A 20,450-nucleotide genomic window follows, 5' to 3' on the forward strand; every position below is an offset into this window, starting at 1 on the left:
GCTCTTTTGCTGTCTAGCCTTGCTTTCACTTTCCATTTGAAATAATCTTTTCTGAATGAATGGCTGAGTAATTAACAGCACTAGACACCCTTTTCAGAGAGCACAGACATTTCATAAATAATACATATTTAATGTCTTGTCATTTTGTGTTCAGAGAAGCTTGGCTAATGAATTTTAACAGATGATTTCTTCTTGGATTTACTCACCCATACTCGGGCCTCTGTTTTCTTTACTTTTCATTTTATGCCTGCTTTTCCCTTTTCTTGCTGTGCTTTCCAGTAATGGATAATCTCAACAGAGCTACTGATTTATATTTCCCTTGAACCTTGGTTTGTGGAACGACTGTGCAAAGTCACACTGGGGAAGAGGAAATGGCAACACTGAATCACTGGCTAAAACAATGTGCAACAGTCTAGTAAATCAGTTTGCACTAATTTGCTGCAGGGAAACCCACAAAGACCACACTAAATGATTTTAATGCAGATTTTAACCTGTGAGGGATCCGGTCTAGTTGGGACTGAGAAAGGGCACTCAGTTATCGACAGTCGGCACAGATTATCCTATCGTGAGCGGGCTCAGGGCTGACAGCACTGGCCTTTTGCCTGAACACATTTTTTTCAAACATGTCTGGCCAGGCTTAAGTGGTCGGAGGAAATCTAAGACTCACTGTGAGTGAAATCTGAGAGTGATACTGGCTACTTCTAATGGTCACTCTGATACAGAGCGAGGATTCCACGAATTAACTGAGAGAGGAGTTATGTCGCACAGCAGCGCGGACTCAGATATTGTATGTTAAAAGATTCTGAGTTATCTTTCTCCTATACATATCTTGATGAGAAAAAGTGAGCATTCCACTTTGTGATCAGGACTCACTAAAAACTGCTTTGAAATAAACATACAAGACAGATGATATTAGGCAACGCTGTATTCCATGATTGAGGACAAAAACAAAATAGTGGGATTAAGTATTCTTTGGAGAGTGTGTTATGTATGCAGCCCCTGGAGGGCAGAGTGGCGATGTCCCTGAAGGCCTGTGCCTGTAACCTCGGAGCATCTGCTCCCCACAGCTGTGAGAGCTGCCGCTTTGTGGCGGAGGTGCAAAGGCACACTTTGCCCTCCCCAATGTGTCAAATCTTTCCCTGGGCCTTAGACAAAAACCCAAGCAGGAAAGGCTTGGCGTGCCTGCCCGTGTTATTTTGCACCAAATACATGTAAAGTGCTTCTGGCCTCAGAGCCGAGCTCGGCAGATTAGCATCTGGGACAAATGGACCCGAGCTCACTAAGAGCCAGACTGATTAAGCCCTGTGCACATAGCCAGTCCTCGTCTCCTCTTGGGCACTGCCGAAGATCACAGAGCTTGTTGGGAGGAAACTGATAATAATCTTAATTTGGAAATGTCTGTCACAAGAGTTTCCTTCTTTCAGTGACGACGACGACAAAAAAAAAAAAAAAGATGTGGAAGAACTGAGAGTAGGAATGGAGAGAAGAGAACAAAGAAAAAAAGAGTAGCTACTAACTGAGAGGAGAAATGGGTTTTAAATGATGTGAAGACCATCTTGAGTCCCAATAAATCTGGCACAGGCACCTCTGCAAATTATACCGCAGTCCAATTTATGCACAGTACTGACCACAAGCAGCCTTTTCAGTTTTGAGCACCTTTGACGAGTGGGATATACTACACAAAGCAAGTACCCAGACCTGTAAATGCAGCTGAATCTGCTTTGTGTACACTGCAGGTAAAGATGAGATCCAGGACTGACATTTGAGGTTCACAGAGAGCTCTGAGGGACTCAGGAAAACACTCAACCAGAGTAGACTGGGACCTGTGAAGTTCCCTGGACTGTCAGAATCATCTGCATCACCTGCATTTTTCTCAGTTGCTGTTTGACAGTGCACAGGAGGTTTCAGATAAGTCGACTTTAAAACAAGAATAAAACAAACATGACTGACCTTCTTTGAAAGTATGCATAAACCAGTGACATTCTCAGTTTGGATTATGAGCTGGATGTTGATTCAAGGTATTCAAAAATGATTTTTCAGTGTGAATATCAACAACGAGTTATTGTTGCTGTAAATGTCTAGCTCCTGAATAAACTGTCTGTCAGTCTCCATAAATGTGGCAACCGTGGCTCATTTTTGTAGATTCATCCTTCTTATCAACAGTGGAGGAGCAGTAAACTTGTCCAAAGTGCAGCCCAGGTGCCGGTGCATGCATTACTCATCTCTAAATGAGTAATTTCCTCCTTACTGGCCTCACTATGCAGATGTTCAGCCCCTCTAGCTGATATTATGAGACTACCCTTTGCGACCTCCATCGGAACGCTGTCGTAGCTCAAACTGGGTTCAAAACTGCAAAAACCAGCCTATAAAGCCAAGTACAGGGCTGGCACCACTCTCGCTTCAGGCAATAGTAAACTCTGTGCAGGAGCTCGATCGCTTTGATCTACCTCTGGCCCGAAGCTACAGTCTCTCAAACGTCCCCACAAACATGAGTCAAGACCGGTCCTTGTTCTTGCACTTTTGAGGTGCTGCACGTTGCCTGGTCGAGATCAGGGCAGCGGGATCCATCTTCAAATACGGACCGAGCACCAGCCTTTGCGAAAACTATCTGGATTGACACCACCTTTGATTCAGCTTTTACTAAATAAAACATGCTGCCTGGCCTGCCCGCAGGATCTGTTCACTCTGTGTTTGGCTTCTCCTGCTGCCATAACCGGCGCGTTTTCCTCCCTTGAAATCCACACATGAAGAGCACATGTTAGCGGACGTTGCTCGCAGTTTAATTCTGCAAAAGTAAAACTCAGCAATGAGATGAGAGATAGCAGTGGGCGCCCTGGACTCGTGTTGTTGGGTATACAAGTAGAGACGCTGCTGTGGTAGTTTCCTCTGATGAGCAGGCCACAGTGAGAGGTCCAAAATGCACCTTGTCATCAGCGGTGGTCTGTCACAGAGCGGAGAGTCAGCATGCTGTCATTTTGTCTGTTGAGCATTAGGAGTAGGGTGAAAGTGCCCTCTGTCACTGATGGAAAATGTCTTCCACATTCACGACATATTGTGTGTGTGTGTGTGTGTGTGTGTGTGTGTGTGTGTGTGTGTGTGTGTGTGTGTGAGTATGTATATGCATGTGTGTGTTTGAGTCTGACAAAGCCCCACTGTACACACACAAAGCCTTTATCTCCACAACAAGGTTTCTGTGAATATTCAGCATACATCTTGGGCTGTTTATTATGTTTGTTTTTTTTTTTTTTTTCTTTTCTTCTCGCTGACGTCTGTGGTTTTCCGTGAGGCTGACATCCTACCACCCCTGCTTTTCTGCTAGTGGGTCAGAGTAGACAAACGTACCTACAGTATGTGGTGCTCTATGGGAACTGTAGGTGGAGTCAAAGCACAAAGAATCCACCCTGACGTCATCCATAAGGCTCCTTCCCTTTTTTTCCACCCTCCACAACAAAAAAAAAGAAATCCTTCTCCGCACTAAAATTAGAGAATTTAGCAAAAAAGTAAAAGAGACAGAATTGCCATTTCTGAGCTGACACTGAGCCGAATTGTGCAGCAAATTAAACCGTAAGATGGGGGCCGAGATGCAGCCACATCCCCAGACGATACACGGAGAGGAAGGTCAAGCTTAAACAATCTGTGTCCTCTGTTTGGTCTCTGTCTGTGTGGAGAAGAAGCCCACTCAACACATTAATCCATGCAGGATGTTATTAACATCCCTTCAAATGGCAACTAAATCATCCCTCACATCTCTTTTGTGGCTGTCTTAAAGTCACAAGTTACAGAAATGCACCGGTGAGGCTTTTCCAAGTGTTCACAGCAGTTCATGAGTGAAAACAAGTAGCACAGGATACAGCTGAATTCAGGAATAAACTACAGACGTTTTATGAGCCCGGGAAAATGACACATCAGACTACGTTGCTGCTATCGATCTATGTGCTTGCTTTTCCATGACGAAGCATGGAGATTTCTTTGAGTGATATTCTCATGGCTGGCGGCTGTTTAAGCCCTCTAAAACGGGCCCATGATGTCACCGTTTTCCACTCCAACACCCCTCCTCGCAGACCCTGTTCATAATCATTTGCTTGTCTCCCTTCCATTTGCAGCTGTCAGAATTAAACTGTACATAATGGCTGCCATCACGGCTCCTGCTTCCTGCCTGCCTCTAACCCCAAATCAACATTCCTGCTTCTTACTGATGTTCGTTGCAATTGTTGGGCAAATTGTTTGTTTTGAAAATGCAAAATCAAATAGCCTGATGTGAAAGAAAGAGCACCTGATTGGCTTCCAGTGTTCCCTCTGTTGATTTGAATTAAACTCAAATATGGACGAGAGGGTGAAATTTGTTTGTCTGTACTTGTGCAGGTCGTGTGCATACGCTGCAGCCACTTGCACTGTCGCTGTGTGTGTGTGTGTGTGTGTGTGTGTGTGTGTGTGTGTGTGTGTGTGTGTGTGTGTGTGTGTGTGTGTGTGTGTGTGTGTGTGTGTGTGTTTGGTGCAATTCACGTCACGTGACATCCAACAGCAATTGTCTCCTGACTTTGCATCCGTGAGCCGCTGCACACGCACACATACACGCACACACATACACACACACTACACAACATCTGAGTTACAATTAAAACACATTTTCACCAACAAGCTTCTAACAGTGTCTCTGATTAGGAGAGACAACTCTTCCCTAAAGCCTACAGGCAGTGTGTTCAGTCAGGGGAGCTATTATTGACAGCTATTGAAAGATCTACAGTTGTACGAGGTGGGGAAAAAAAGCAGGATGCCTAAATGAAGCAGACAAGTTGATCAATGCTGTTTGAGACAGAAAGAAACTTGCATCCTGTTTTTTGGTACAAATCTCTTGGCAGACGTTTGCATGTGTGTGTGAGTGGGATGTGTACTGTCTGTTTTACTAGTGTGTGTAGTTTAAGCTGATCTCAACAGGCACACCACAGAGGCACAGACTAATCTTTCTATTTTCTTTCATTTAATTTAAAAAAAACCCCCCCAAAAACATCTGTGTTTACTTAGAGAGCAACAACCGAATAAGCCCAAATTTAGTGCAGGAACGACATGACAGTGATTAGAAAGGCATCCAATGTTTAAGAAGCTTCCACTCGCAAATAATCAGAGGTGAAGTCAAAAATAACTGATGTTACTTTGCCTAAAAAGTACTCAATTACAAGTGGAAGTAATGATATCAAACAAAACATGTGGATAAAGCTACTTTTCTCTGAAACTACTCAAAGTACTAGTTACTGTTAATCAAACGCAGGCATTTGATTCCATGTCTCTATTGTAACAGATCTATATTTAAAACACATTTCTCAGACAATCACAAAGTATAGTAAAAAAAAGAATCTACAAAGCAAGAAATTTCTCTGTTGAAAGAATAACCTTTTGCAGATCAAAAGGTTTGAAGATCTTTCCAAATTATGGGTGAACTCAGTGGTGACTCAAGCTTTTAAAAGTAGCAAATTAGCTACACGGTGTGAGTTGTACTTAAATATGAGCAATAATATGCACTTGAAAAAATAATCGTGAAAAAATGCTATTTAATTGCATGCATATGAGGATTTTTATATCATTGCTTCCACTTGAAAAATAATTAGATCATATCAGATAGATGGGAACACGTGTGAAGGTTAAAGATGACGGTAGGAAAAAGAAAATTGTGGTTCACTATGGTGTCAACTGAGTGCTTGGCACACCATCGAAGCCATCTACACATCTACAGATAATCCACCATTAAATTAAAACGCTGCATTAAAAACGATATTATTTATGGATAGTAATGACAACACATCAAGGAGATATATTAATTCTGACAGTTTAAGCAAAAAAAATACTTATTTTAAGAGTACAAAGAGCAAAGTCTACTTTTACAATCTTCCATCTGATTGGCGCTCTGAGCAGCCAAGGAAGCCTGAGTGTGTCTTTTCCATGTCAAAAGCTTCAATCTGAAATGTTTTTGACCTCGGATCCTCATTTCATCAAGACCGTGCTTCAGAAAGTACGTCTCACTAAGATTTTCTAAAGATTTTTTTCCCCCCTCGTCTCTCTATGTAAACAGGGTTACATTATCACGACTGGGGCTAATTTGTATTTTAATCCCTCTAACTTTGGCTGGATCCCATCAGCCCTTTTAAAAACCATTTGAGAATCTTTGGTTGCAAGAGCGGTTCTGTTGTGGTTTATGTTTTGGGGATCCCTGCGGGCTGGGAAATGTCGATAAAATGTTCCTCAGTGGGTCTTAAATGGCAGATTATGCCTTTAAGAGATTTAGGAATGCATACGGAGGATGTATAAATACAGATGTGTATTTTTGCCACACGCCCGTTCTGAACTAGAAATGTGTGTGAGTGGGGGCTCGAGGGGGCTATGTCTATGGGGAGAAGCAGAGCAGGAGAAGTTGAAGAGAGCAGCAGCCACACAGAACATGGACAGAGCGTTTACCTGGCCCTGTGCTCTGTGGGTACGCCAAGTAGCCGCCTCTTCCACGGGCCCCCCTACCTGAGCCACGCGCTGCTGCTACTGCCGCTGCCGCCACCGGTCCATATGCCGTCGCTGGGAAGCCTGCAGGCACATACACACACATATACACACGCACATCACTTCCTGCACATGGATGAGTAACGTCCCAGAGCTACAGGAGAGTGTTGATACCGGCGCTGAGCTACGGGATGAAAACTATAGCTGTCAAAGACGGGGGGGCTCATGTCAGGGCGACATCTATCAGCAGACTCCTACAGAACCGACTGTGATATTCAAAACCCCGCAGATCCACTGATCCACACGCGGAGATGAAGCGATAGCCACGAGCAACTCACGGCGCGTTAGGCAGATAAAATACAGATGTTTAAAACAATAACAGATAAGTGATTAATCCAGAGATTACAACTAAATAGGAACAGAAGTCCAGAATGTGTTTGATAAAAGGAAAATTTTTACAGGATCTCTTGTTCTGGAGAAATTCTTTCAATGCTCAGAAGAATCTCAAAAACAAAATGTACAATACAACAATCCATGAATGAAAGCAAATACACGCAATTAGTGATCTTCCACAGAGTACATCGTCCTCTAGTTTGAATTCATCTATAGTAAAAAACTGTGAGTAAACTGAATTTGAGTGGGTTTGCAATCCACTAAGTCCCTGATTATATTAGTGAAAGAATTTGGCTCTAGGGGTGTTCATGTCACATGCTTTGGATAAAAGATTATAGCCACTTCTGAGCTGCACAGACATGGGCATAATAGCCCCACCTCTGGGGACAGTCCCTGCATTTTGTTTGGGAGTGCTCCCAATTACGGTGACTTTCTATGGATTCACAATAATCCACTGTAATGCATTCCACATTTTTTTCGTAGGCTATTCAGGTGGAAGATATACGACGGGGGGGAAAAATATATATATATTTCCCACAATCAGATGGAGGCATCTGTTGGATGATTTGTCACTCAGAGGAGATTTCCATCTGTGAGCTTATGAGAAGACTGAACAAGTCTCTTGTGTTTGCTTCTTCTTCTGTAAACATGCTTGTATAAACAGTCATAGTACTCCAACGCTGAGACTTCTGACGCTCGAGGCTTTTAAGTATGTCTATATACGCATTTCATAAATCTGTCCAAATTGTCAGTTTATGATACACTAATAAAATAAAGGCTTTAATTTCATGATAATACGAATGTAATATTAAAGAGCCTGCATATTCCAGCAAATATCAGCCTTATAATCAGGCTGTAATTAAGCCAACACAGTATCTGTGAATTGTAATTACATTGTTGGCCTTAATGAACACAGTAGCTAGAGGTGGCTGACAGAGGCTAGTCCATGCCCAGGGCCCGGGCTCCTCTCTCAGCACAGGAATGGCATGTCATTAGTGGTGGTGATGAGATTCTTCACTCTGGGCTCAACACGTCTATGCCTAATCAGCCTCCTAAAATTATCTCCACAGGAAATGCTTTCCTCACGAGCAAAAGAAAAAAAAAAAAAAATCTTCAAATTTCCTCAATTGGAGCTTTTCTCCATTTTTAAATTCCCGGTTGGGCGTATGTGCTTCCTCTACTTTCCTGGCCATATTCTGGAGACCGCGGTTTAGACAATACAAAATGGCACAGCACACCTTGGAGGATTTTTTTTTTTTTTTCTTTATGCTATGGAGGTGAGAGGAGCACCAGCGGGTGACCTATTTTCTGAGCCAGCCTTGTACAGCTATTCCACCAAGAGCGGCTCGCACAAAAGACTGATGAGACGTGGGAGGGGAGGGGGGAGCCGGGAGGAGGTGAGAGGGCAGGGTCAGACGAGCCGCAGCCAAAGAGAAAAACACATAGCTTTTCATCAGCCGGCCGAGAAGGAGGTAATTCACAACTCTGTCGACACAATATGGCCATGAATGTGCGTGTTGGGTGTGAGGTGCCATCATGCTGCGACTGGCAGGCTGGCAAAGAAGAGAAAGAAATGCCACTTTCACCCCCCCCCCCCCCACCCACCAAACCATCTAACGGCTCAGGAGAGAATAAGAGACTGAGGTAGCTTGGTGACAGGGAGGGAAAATAACACACAAAAGACGACAAAAAGGCAAACTAAAATCAAGCGGGTTTATGCTGCTGGAGCCCGCGCCGCGAGGGAAACACATTTCACCAGCTTCAGATGATATTCTCCGCCTCTTTTCACAAAAACACAAATCAACTCTGATACTATGCTAATGACGGCCATGCACCCCTGCATTTCCACTTACTCCATCCCCACGATTGCTGTGTGGAAGTGTTTCACGCACTCTCCACCCCCCCCCCCCCCCCCCCCCCCCACCCCAATGCTCCTTTTTCTTAAGTGCTGAATCCATCTTCCCCTCACTGCCATTGTCATGACACCCCCAATAGACCCAGTGGCTTGGAAGTTAGTTGCGGGGCAAAGTTGTGGTGAGAGATTAACTTTGCAGGATTAGGTGGGTTAATTAATAGATGGCTGCTGCTCATTGTTTTGTGCTCACGCTGTAAGAAGCCACCCAAGAGAAGCGCTGCAGCATTAAATCAATTTCATGGCCCTTTTATTACTGAGGAGATAAAGCCAATATTTAGCTTTCAATTCTTCACAATTATTGGGCCCCTGCTTTGCCACTTGAGTGGCTGCGCTTGGCTGGGGACAAGGACACATCTGTTTATGAGCTGTGGAGGCCCGGGGGCCTTGGTGTCCGGACTCCGGGGAACTGTCCTCAGCTTTCGTTCTTGGAGCCCGTAAGCACAGAAAATTCTGCATTCTTCGGGAGTGCGCACAGAACGGAAGAAAGATTAGACCCAAAGAGTGATGACCCTCAAAAGGAGTCACACGCACGCCATCCTCCAAAGCGGAAAAAAGTATCATTTTAATTGAAATATTCTCAGTGAAAAAAGATCAATTTAAATCACCGAAATCGTTTGCTTTGACAATAAGTTCAACTTTAACTGACATTTAGAAATCGATGCTTGAACTGTATACACATCCTTCCCAAGCTTGAAATAAACTTTCAGCTGAAGTAACTCGCCAAACAGCAAACAACGTTTGAATTCGTAGAATCATCAGTTTTTTGCTGAAGGAGCAAAACAAATGTGTGGCTCCAGAGCACACAAAGCGCTATTTTCATGACAGTACACAACACATACTTGCGCTTTATGACTGTAAAGTGGCATTTTTCTAAGGTGCATACCGGCTCTTTTCCTACCTGCACCTGTATTTTCTAAGTCTGTGTGAACCTGACTGCACTGAAGTAGGAGGAGAAACACAGTAGGGGCAGTGTCAGTGGCGATCAAACCGCACGGTGCAATTTTTGTGTCAAGGTTTCCTGGGATTTTCGCTGGTGCCAGACTGGGTCAAAAAGCTTTGTTTTCTCTATTACAAAACTGTCAAAGCACTTTAAGAGCAAGATGATATTCAGCAAAGAAGAGAAAGCGAGATGGTGTGGATGGTCAGTCTAATTCTCGCCCCTATCACGACTACTAATGATGTTTTTATGCTTCTCCGCAGCTGCATCGATTGCCTTTTAGGCATAAAACTACAAGTCGGATTCACACGGGCTCAAACAACATACCGACCTCCATGTTCATCTTGATTTTTTTTTTCACATTTGATGCAAATAAAAAGTTAAAGCTCTCAATGTAATATCCAACTTTTTTGATATGTTGCTGCATATCTATTTTGCCAACCACCATGGAAAAATCACAGACTCACTTTCTGATCCTATTACTCAGAAAATGTCACAATGAAAAGTTGCTGCATTATGCATCAATAAGGGCCTATTTATGTCCTACTACTCTGACAACAGCTTGACTGATGTTAATGTAATCTGTACTGTTCTTTGGCCCAAAACTGCCAGCAGCAGCTCCTCTGTCATTGACAAAGGAGCTCCATCAGTCACAGAGCACTCTCCTCATTTCTGCTATAAGAAGACTGTCAAATGTCTAATGCACAGCAGGAGCCCAGGGACGGTGGATCTTTCTATGGAGGCCATATGGTTCAAATATATCCAGATTTGATTTATCTTTGGAAAAGTAAAGGCCAGTGGGGTTTTAAAAAAAATACAGTCAAGATTCAGTTTTAATGCGAACTTCGAATAAACTTAATCAAGAAAGCACAATTGGGGGAAAATATAGAAAATGTAGAAAACCGGCTCATAATATTCCGTATTGGGAGCAGCTGACCAGGGTTAACCTGGTGGCTAGCGAGTTTTCACGCTAAGCTGCTGGTCACAATGACTCGGTGTGAGGAAAAGCTGCGTGAACAAGTCTTTCAACCCGCAGTTACAGTCAATTCTTGGGCCAGACACGGTGAGTGAAACAGATGAACAGCAAAGCAGAGGAGAGCGAGACAAAGCGAGGGGAGTGAACAATGTACTGATGTCAATTCATTTCAAAATAATTAAAAAAACACAACCATGAAGCACTCCGAATTAACATTAAGTTGTTTTTTTTTTTTTTTTTACAGATACATTGTCATGGTTAAACATATTCTACTTCTTCAGAAGAACTACTTTTTAATTACAATATCATTTTAAAGTAAAGAAATAACAAACAAAAAAAAATGTAGCAACACAACTAAATTGGCTCTGAGAAGTATTTATGTTGAAGAATGGTCCCTCTGAAAGCAGTAAATTATTGATTAGTAGGTCTAAGTTGTACTTTAATTTGTACAGCAGCAGAGAAAATAGCCTTGCACTTGTTTAAACTGCAATAATGGAGTCCATCGCTGCCAGCGGAGGAGGAGAAGCAGAGAGGTTGCCAGTCCATCACAGGGCAAATTAAAAGGCCAGCACAATGGCAAAAACCCCCCAAAAAACACACCTCAAGTCAATATATAACTATCAATTACCCTGACAAGCATTTCTTTGGATTGTTGGAGGAATCGGGAGCACCAAGGGGAAACTCTGTCAGTCACTGGAACAACATGCAAACCCCATCTGTCAGACAGTTATTGAGTTACTACAACTCACATATTTGAAGAAAAAGTGAGAATGTGAAGCAAAACCTAAAACAGCTGTTGATGTAATGTCTGCTTTTAACTGCTGTTTAATGTATTCTTGTTCTAACCCTCCTATAAAAAAATATTACTTTTTTTCTTTCTACACCAGAGGCCTGATGGCCACCCTCAGTCATGACGACATGCAGCAATTCATGTGTCTAAAAAACACAATTAAAAATATTATTGTTAAATGTGCAACTCTTCTCCTGGTTAGATGCTTTCAATTCGAAATATCCGAAAGCTTTTTGAAGTGTGCAACTGTCATGTATGGTATTTGGGTGTGTGGTTTTTATATTTCTAATTCAACTCATTTACAACTGACATTATTTGTAGTTTTGTAAAGAGTCATCCAACCCAGCAGGTCTGTCAGAGATAGACAGCGGTTTACAGTAATGGTACAGGCCCTGTGTGATTTACCAGCTCATATTATATCATGAAATATCTGAGGATGAACCACTGAAAAATCCCAGGGAATAGACTCTGAGATATGTGTTATTTTCTGTCACTGTACGACATTAGGAAGGACAAGCCGGCGGAAATAAGTTTGTTGATCAGTCATAGCGGAGGCAGTCAAGCACACTGCCGTCATCCCGCATGGCATGAAGGAGGCATCCTGTCTGAGATGGAAAACTGACTCCACTTCACATTTTGCCTCATCAATAACCTTTGATAAGATATAGAGAAACAGAGACAAATAAACAAAACAAAGCATGGAAATATTTATCAAAGTTACAAAAGAGACAGCCACCTCGCAAGACATCTTTTCATCTGCAGACTGACAAGTGTCCCATTGTTGTCATCCTTCAGTACTACTTTGTTGTTGTTGAAAGCATCTCTGGGTTGTTGTTATCAAAGGCATAAATCACAGAGCTGGAGAGAGCCAGGTGGCTTTCATATGAACTGCTGCACACGTGCTCATGTCTCACCTCTCCTCTGATCAGCGGAGACCTACAGTACACACAGCGACTTCCTCTCAAATAAAATACACACACTGGCGTCTGGAAATGAGCCAGGGAGAGAGAAAGAGCATTTACATGCACACCAATAATTCAATTATAACCAGACTAATGCAATACGCATATTATTGCAACTCTCATGTAAACACCTTAACCAGGTTATCTTACTCACATTAGGCTCCTAATCAGAGTAAGCATAACTTGATTAACAGAGCTGGGTTGCTTGTCAATCATTCAAATTAATCTTTGCTGTGAGTGTGTGTGTGTGTGTCTGTTTTCTTTCACATTTTGGATTCAGTGCACGCGCCACAAAGGTCACACAGAGAACAGGATGCCAAGGTTTCAACAAAATGGCCAGAGCAGAGAGGATGCAAAAACACAGAAATAATTAAACAGGTAAATGAGCATTAACACCATGATGCTGCGAAACTTCAGCCGCACTGACATTTTAATCTTTTGTTGTGTTACACTGTGACCTTCTGTAAATCAAAACTATTCCTGAAGTGCTCGTTTTAACAACACAGCCACATATCAATTTCAAGCAGCTTCGCTGTGAATGACTGTATAATGTAAAGGCCTTGGATTGAACCGTCGCTCACTGGGCCATTGCAGTGTCATTATTACTGTTACTGAAAATCAAACTGACATAATGGGTACTTTAACAGCTGTTTACATCACCTGCTAAACTGACTGTGTCATAACTCATAGTTTTTCCTGCGATCCATATGGAGTTCAGCACACGTATGAGCGCTGGATTTATGAAAAGGTTCAGCCCTAATAGTAATGTATATAGTCTCATCAATAATGCATAATAAACATCTCAATTTCAATGCACAGTTGCAATGAAAATATACAGAAAGACGAAGCTGTGAGGATTATTCAGGTTTTTTTTTTTCCCCATGTCAATGATTTGTTTAATGATGCAAAGACGTACTACTGGTTTCTAAAATAAATTAAATCCAAATGTAATGCTTTATTTAATACACTCCTTTTTTCAGCAGCTAACCACTTGACTTTACCGCAAGTTGTCATTAGCCGGCTACATTTTCTTTAAAGATTTTTCCTTGAATACGGTAGCAGATGCTCATATTGGTAGAATAGTTGCACCTTAGAAAACAATATACAGTATATACAAACTTCAATATCTTATTACTAACCTCTTGCCAATTAAATAGTTTTGAGCTATATTTCTTCAACCATTTCTTTAAAGATCATATTTTGCTGCTGTCCCAAATATTCTAAAATGTCATAGATTAAACATGAGGTGTCCAATGAAAAAGTAAAATGTAAAAAGAAACAAGTTCTTTCTTCTTATACTATGCGTTCATATCCTACTGTGAATAAAATGTGGTTTTATTCTGATCACAGACGAGTGCATCCTGTTTTCATGAAGATTTTTGCAGTTGGATGCTGCACCTCCCAGCACTTTATTTATGTATTCCCGATTTTTGTATCGACCGGAGATCCAAGAGGTTCAGGAAGAAAGGTCTGTCTTTTCTTATTCTTTTTGACTTCAGAGATGGCTTAAAGCAAACACAAATCTTTTATGAATTTTTATGAACATTTTACACACTTTGCAAATGTTTTTTTTTGGGGGGGGGGGATTTCAACACCAGGAACACGAGTCCTGCAAAGTATGATAAGAATAGTCTATTTTCTGTTGCTCTGTGATAAGGTCACACATGATGAACGTCTGGATGTGCACATGTTGGTCAGTGTGGTTGTGTGTGTGTGTGTCTCTGTATCCAAGCTGTTGATTTCTTCTTCTTCTTTAAACAAAGGGTACCCGTTTCTGTATTTAATGAAACTATTTGGCACACTGATCCTTTGCTATTAACACCTGGTGGCTCCTGATTGGGAGAGAAAAAAAACTCAATTGCAGAGGTAGAGCGAGTCGGCAAAGCCCGGCTTTATGGTGGTGATTGCACACGTATCTTATACCTTTTGAAGAAAATGATGAGGCCTGGAAGGAGATACAGTATATTTAGTCCAGTTTCATCTATGAGAAACACAAACAGCAACCAGACACATTCGGTTTTCTGTATGTAGCAGTATTGCACTGTGTACTAAAATTGGTTTGACACTTGAAATCACGTCGCCTCAGTCACTGGCACCAGGAAGGTCTAAAAAAAAAAAGTCTGGGACAGTGTTTTCTGAATTTAAAGCCGATGAAAACAGAGCGTCTGTGCACACTATAGCGCCCACATGGGAAACATATGATGTGATTCCTGTAGGGAAATCCCCCCCCCCCCCCCCACTCTTCCCAGGAAGGTCAGAGGTGAGGTGTGGCTGAGCTACAGCCTCACTGGAGCTGCTATGACGGACTAAGTGATTTGCTTAAGGACACTTCAGCAGGGCGGATTCTTGCTGACGAGGGGGCTCAACCCGAGGCCCTTCAGCGGAAGAGCGGTCTCCATACTCGCGGTGATATCTGTCAAAACTGTCATAATAAATTGCAGAACTCAGTATCTGCATTGCACAGGAGTATTCGCGGCACACACTTTTAACATTAGTCAATCCTACATGAGGAGTAAGGAACAGACGTATTGGTGCAGCTGTGTACTGCGTGAGCTACTGTGATGTTGTGATGTTGGGGGCTCAGGAAAAGCTCGATGTCTTTTTCTTTAGTTCTCAGGGACAAGAGCACTGTTTCTTTGTAGCTGAAGTACGTGGCAGCATAGCATCAAAGAGGACAAACTAGGCTCTTTATTGAAGTGTAGCCGCACTTTCGACCCCGTCTTTGTACTCCTTCCCATGCACTTCAGTAGAAAGGAAACTGCTCCTATGCTGCAGAACTGATATAAACACATTCTGCTTCTTCACAAGCCTCCAAATAACTCTCAGCTGCACACACACGCACACACACACACACACACACACACACACACGCACACAAGCAGGCGGTTAAAGATGGAGGAATGGAGAGAGAAACAATGAAGCACAAAAAAAAAAAACAAGTAAAAAGAGAGGAGAAATCTGCCAGAACAGATAAGGCAGAAATATTTAAATCCATTTTTGGTTGTGGAAATTTTACCACCGGTTTCAGAGTGGCACAAGGTCTTGGTTCACAACCTTATTGTTAAGAAGGCAGTTTATGACGGTGACTTAAATACAGAGAGACAGACAGGGAGGACACAGATGTCTGACCTTGCAGTGGTGCTTATGTAATGGTCTGCTTCAGTGCATTTAGCTGCAGTGCTCCTTTCCAACCTGGGATGAGCAAAGGCAACATGTCTCTGCAGTCCAATCTCCTCTGACATCACTCCTGACACTCAGAGACTATGAAAAGGTCCTGTGAGCACTGAGTGAATCAGTTGTTATGGCCCTGCCCGTGCGGTCCCCATGGAGCCAATCATACTAATTAAACCAGACTACTTAAGCCTCCTCTCATTAGTGTCCAAGTAAACAGCCTTAATTTTTTATGCATTTTAATGCCCATCTCCCCGTTCTGGGGGTGGCAGAGGATGGGACAGATGAATGATGAAGGGGGGTAATTTCAGGTTTTCTCAAATGAAAGCGAGTGCATTAAGTGTCATTTTGCCATTCAAGCTAAATATCTGGCGGTGCATTTCTACTGATCGGTGTGCTTTCTCAAAACACTGAGCTTAAATAGATTTATAGACATAATTCAGGAGCTTCTTTTCCACTGGAAACAAAATTAGCAACAATCAATGTAATAATGTTTCTCATACTAATAGCCGTCATTAGCAGAAACAGCTTGGTCGAGGCTATTTCAGAAGTATATTTTCCAATTGGGCACTTGCACGTTTCAGTATATTTAGCCAGGCTCTACGCACTGTAGTTACACAATCTAGCTCTGCTCCAGATACCAGGGGCAAGCAGGGTAAAATGTGGCATGACCCAAAAATAGCACTGCAACACTGGCTTCCACTTGATCACTGGAGCTGCAAACAATGTTTGCACAGAAAGCGGAGGCATGCAGAGGGCTGTATACTACAGCAGTGAGTATATGTGCATGTATGCATATGTCCATTCAGTAGGAAAAGAGTCGACTTGAGCAACTGGAGAGCTATTAGCACCGCCAGCCGGAGGGAGGAGTAGATGGATAAAAAGAGAGGAGGGGGGGGGGCAGCTGGGTAGACTTCTAGCAAGTACCCAACTCACTTGGCTTGGAGCTCTCAAACAGTGGGTGGCATCAAAACAACAGGCAGCAGACAGAGAGCACGGTCTCACACACACACACACACACACACACACACACACACACACACACACACACACACACACACACACACACACACACACACACACACACACACACACACACACACACACACACACACACACACACACACACACACACACACACACACACACACACACACACACTCCTTTGCTTACTTCCACGTCTATGCTTCTTTTCTGTTCTGCTGCTGGTCCCCAGCAGTGTCCAAAGGTGGCAGACATGTACGAGGCAAGACAGCTCAAGTTTCATTTTGAGACCGGCAGCTCAACAGCCGAGACATAATGAGCTTTAGCGTTGCCACTCTGCCTCTTACAGCAGCTCATCTTCCCCACCACAGGAACCCAGACTGTGGGTCTCTATGGCAGACTGTGTGCCTGTTTCAGTGTGTGAGGATGGTTGTCTGCTGTCCTGGGGTGAGTTAAGACCTGGGCAAATGAGGTGAACCTTCTCTTCCACTTAGAGAGTAGTAGAGGTTTTTCTTTTTTCCCCCCACGGAGACAGGTGCTCATGCACAGCCGCCGAAACGCACATGCATATGCACGTGCGCCGGGTTGGGAGCGTGCAATGTGATTTGTACGCATCAGAATGCATGCACTTCATCCACAGTGAAAATAAAACCACACAACCGAGCAACAGTAAACAAAACCGGCGGCCCTTCCGCAAAGTGCTGAGGGACACGGCGGTGAGGCGCTGCGACACCTGTTGAATCCATGCGGCAGTGTTTACCTCTGACAGCACATAAAACAGAGAGTGGTTAATGGAGAACAAAGCTGATGTAGGAGCGGTGCGGCTTTATGACCGCACACACTGAAGTAGACAGGGTGTGACATACAGTGCTGTCCGCTGACGTCACGGGAGCACACTCGCTGCTGTCATTGGGAATGGAGTCATGGCCCCAGGGAGCTCGAGAGACCGTTTGTGTGTGTCTGTCTGTGTGTGTGTGTGTGTGTGTGTGTGTGTGTGTTTGGGTGTACGAGAGTGCAGTCAGCATTGCTGTGGAGACAGTGAGTCAGAGAGGCAGACAGGAAGTCAGACACAGGCCCCTGGTAGTCCCTCCACCACCTTTGCCTTCTCGTGCAGCATTGAAGAGCCTTTGTGTCAGTTTTATGCCCGTGTGTTGCCGAGTGTCCGAGCGGTGCGAGAGCAAGATGTGTCGCGCATGGTCGTTCCAAGTGTGTGAGATCACGACGCTCATCGTCAGGCCCTATTTTAAGGCCCGCGACTCATGCGGTGCGCCGGCCTCCGCAGACCCATTGGGCTAATGATCAGCCTTGGCAATTAAAGCCAATCTGTGAGTCAGTGTGGCATCAGGAGGGCCATCTGCTTCCAGCCCTGTAGCACTCACTCTGGCCTGTGGGACCACTTGCTGGGGTCACAGCTCACCCAGCTTGCAGAGAAATGGTCACAAGATCTGAGGAACAATCTGCTGTGCAACTCCAGTTCAATAGAAACCTGTTCTGCACTGATAGCGGGGCTGTGCGCGCCGCCGTCTCCTGAGTGCAGTAAAAACACAAACAGAGGGATCCGTCTTATGGAGGACAATGTTGCATGCACCCATGGCACAAGTAAGCTCCACATCAGCCTCAGGCCAGTGATTCTTTCCACCTGCTTGGAAACCGTGGCCAGCATGTGTACGCAAATGGGAAATGTAACACGTTTGAATACTTGGAAGCCTTTAGATCTGATAATGACTGTACATCGTGTCCCAAACTACATTATATTCCCCACATAAAGAAATTAACTAAAGCACAACAAGAACAGTGCTTATTTGATCAGGAAGTTCTAGCAGCTTTTTCTCAACTTTTAATCAACAAGATACAATTTTACATATAAATATAGATTTCCTCTCTCTCTCTCTCTATTACTAATACACCATAGTTTGGTTTGTAACAAACAGTTGTTTGTTTTTTAACAGCACACCAAACAAAAGTCACAATATCAATAGCAGTGTGTTTAAACCTGATTTGTATTTGTAATTTATTTCATAAAAATAGAATAAAGATGAAATAAGTAGAAGATCAAAAAATGTACACAGAAATTTTAAGTTTCTAGTAAAAACAATCATGAGAATAAATGCACTGATGTAATGGAAGAATGGAATACATGTTATAGTAGCAGTGACTGCTAATAGCTTCCACTCTCAAAGTAACAGCCGGTAGACAAATATCATAGACTGCTTGAATCTGCAGTAAAAAAAGGATGTCTTTTAATAGGAAAATAATGAATATTCAATAATTAACTAAAATTAGGAGACAATATATAGTTGATGCTCTTTTTTACTGAAGGGGGAAGTGTAGAGTGGAGGGGGGCTTTATCCCTCCAATGCCTCACCCTGCTCATGTGGATTAAAACACAATAAATGTGCAGTAACAAAGGCACAACACATCCCAGGGTGGAGCTCCGGTTCCAGTAACTAACATTGGATCTCCTCTTATTTCATCTACCTAAAAAATATTTGAACGTTTATAATGTCCAATTAAAATTTTCTAGGTCTTAATAAGGATTGGTAGCATATTATCATCATTTGTTTATACATAGTAGCAAATATTGAAAAGATGCTGTTCATACTCTCGTGTATAAGTGTGATTCTCATGAAGCTTCATTAAACATGTCCCGAGTAATAATTTCTGAAAGCAACATTTAATGCATTTCTATAAAGAATGTACATTTTTATCAATTTATTCAAATTTTCAGGATTATTTAAAAAACTGTATTGTCAATTCCCATTACTGGAAAGTGGGCACATTCCTTTATCTGATTTTCTTTTCAATTTCAGATAAAAAACAAAAAACAAAAGCCCAGTGTTGTGCAGAAATGTGTGAATTTTTGATTGCGAGTGATATTTATGGTGTTTAACAAAACAGAATATTACCGTCATCAAAAATATTTTTATCTGCACTTCATTTTTCTCATTACTGTAATCTGATTTCTGCATTGTGCCTTTAAACCGACTGAACACTCCCATGATGCATCACTTGTCGCCGATTTGAATTAGGCACATGGTCAGTTTCTTTTTTCACATGATGAAAAAAACTAATGAAATTACATTGTTCAATTTTTTTTTTTTTGTGAGTTTGACAGTGCTTGTGAGAATAACCCATAAATTGTCTCACGTATTTACATTTACCAACAAGTGGAGTTCGGTCTGCACGACTCCTGACGAGGCTCCAGAAATATCCTTGCGCTGCCTTTCAAATCCCGCGCTTCCTGAGACTTTAGCCATGTTCAGTGCGAGTCACCAAACAGGAACCCCATTTCTTGTGTCTCCGACGACCAACTGTGCTTCAAACGTCCGTCTCAACACATTTCAATCTCCCAGCAGCAGCCGGCTGCTGAACCCTGGGAGGCGAGCCGGTGTTCCAGGCCAATGCCCGAGTGTGACCTCTGGTGCATTTATCATATGGCTGGTTGGCTTTGCCCCAGTTTATGGGGGCATTATCCCTCAGGAGCAGCCACTATCACACCAGTTGCACAGGTCAGCAGTTCTCTTTCCTGATGAGACACCTGCTGAGAGGGCAGCTGGACTTTGTACCTTTGTGTTGCACGACTGCATACAAAAAAAAGGGGAGGCGGGGGTGTGGTGGGGGGGACGGTCAAAAGGTCAGGAACCTACTTTTCACAGTTACAGTAACAGACACAGAGCAGGTATCTGATTGGTCCAAACATGTTGCTTGACTCTATATGTCTCCTGCAGTTTGTATAAAACACATCCAGTATTTTCGCAGCAAAATAGTGTGAATATCTGGTCTGAAAAGACAGATATGAGACCGTCTTGTAGCCACCCAAGCCACCGTGCAAGGTTTTC

General features: G+C 42.9%; 1 protein-coding gene across 9 annotated transcripts in view; it reads right to left on the bottom strand.

Annotated features, from left to right (window-relative positions):
* msi2b (musashi RNA-binding protein 2b) overlaps window positions 1–20,450 on the bottom strand; it is a 267,667-nt gene that overhangs the window by 16,922 nt on the left and 230,295 nt on the right. For 7 of the 9 annotated variants that reach the window (XR_013936935.1, XM_080509412.1, XM_080509418.1 and 4 more), the window contains exon 11: window positions 6,505–6,567. Coding sequence is in view for 8 of the 9 variants with exons in the window: in XM_080509412.1 (XP_080365538.1) it covers window positions 6,505–6,567 (63 nt within the window). In the remaining variant the exon portion in view is untranslated. Of the gene's footprint in view, window positions 1–6,447; window positions 6,568–20,450 lie in introns of all 9 variants that reach the window. The other 2 variants (XM_080509413.1, XM_080509414.1) reach the window with 1 other exon arrangement.

Source organism: Blennius ocellaris, assembly GCF_963422515.1.
Source record: "Blennius ocellaris genome assembly, chromosome: 14".
NCBI lineage: Eukaryota > Metazoa > Chordata > Actinopteri > Blenniiformes > Blenniidae > Blennius > Blennius ocellaris.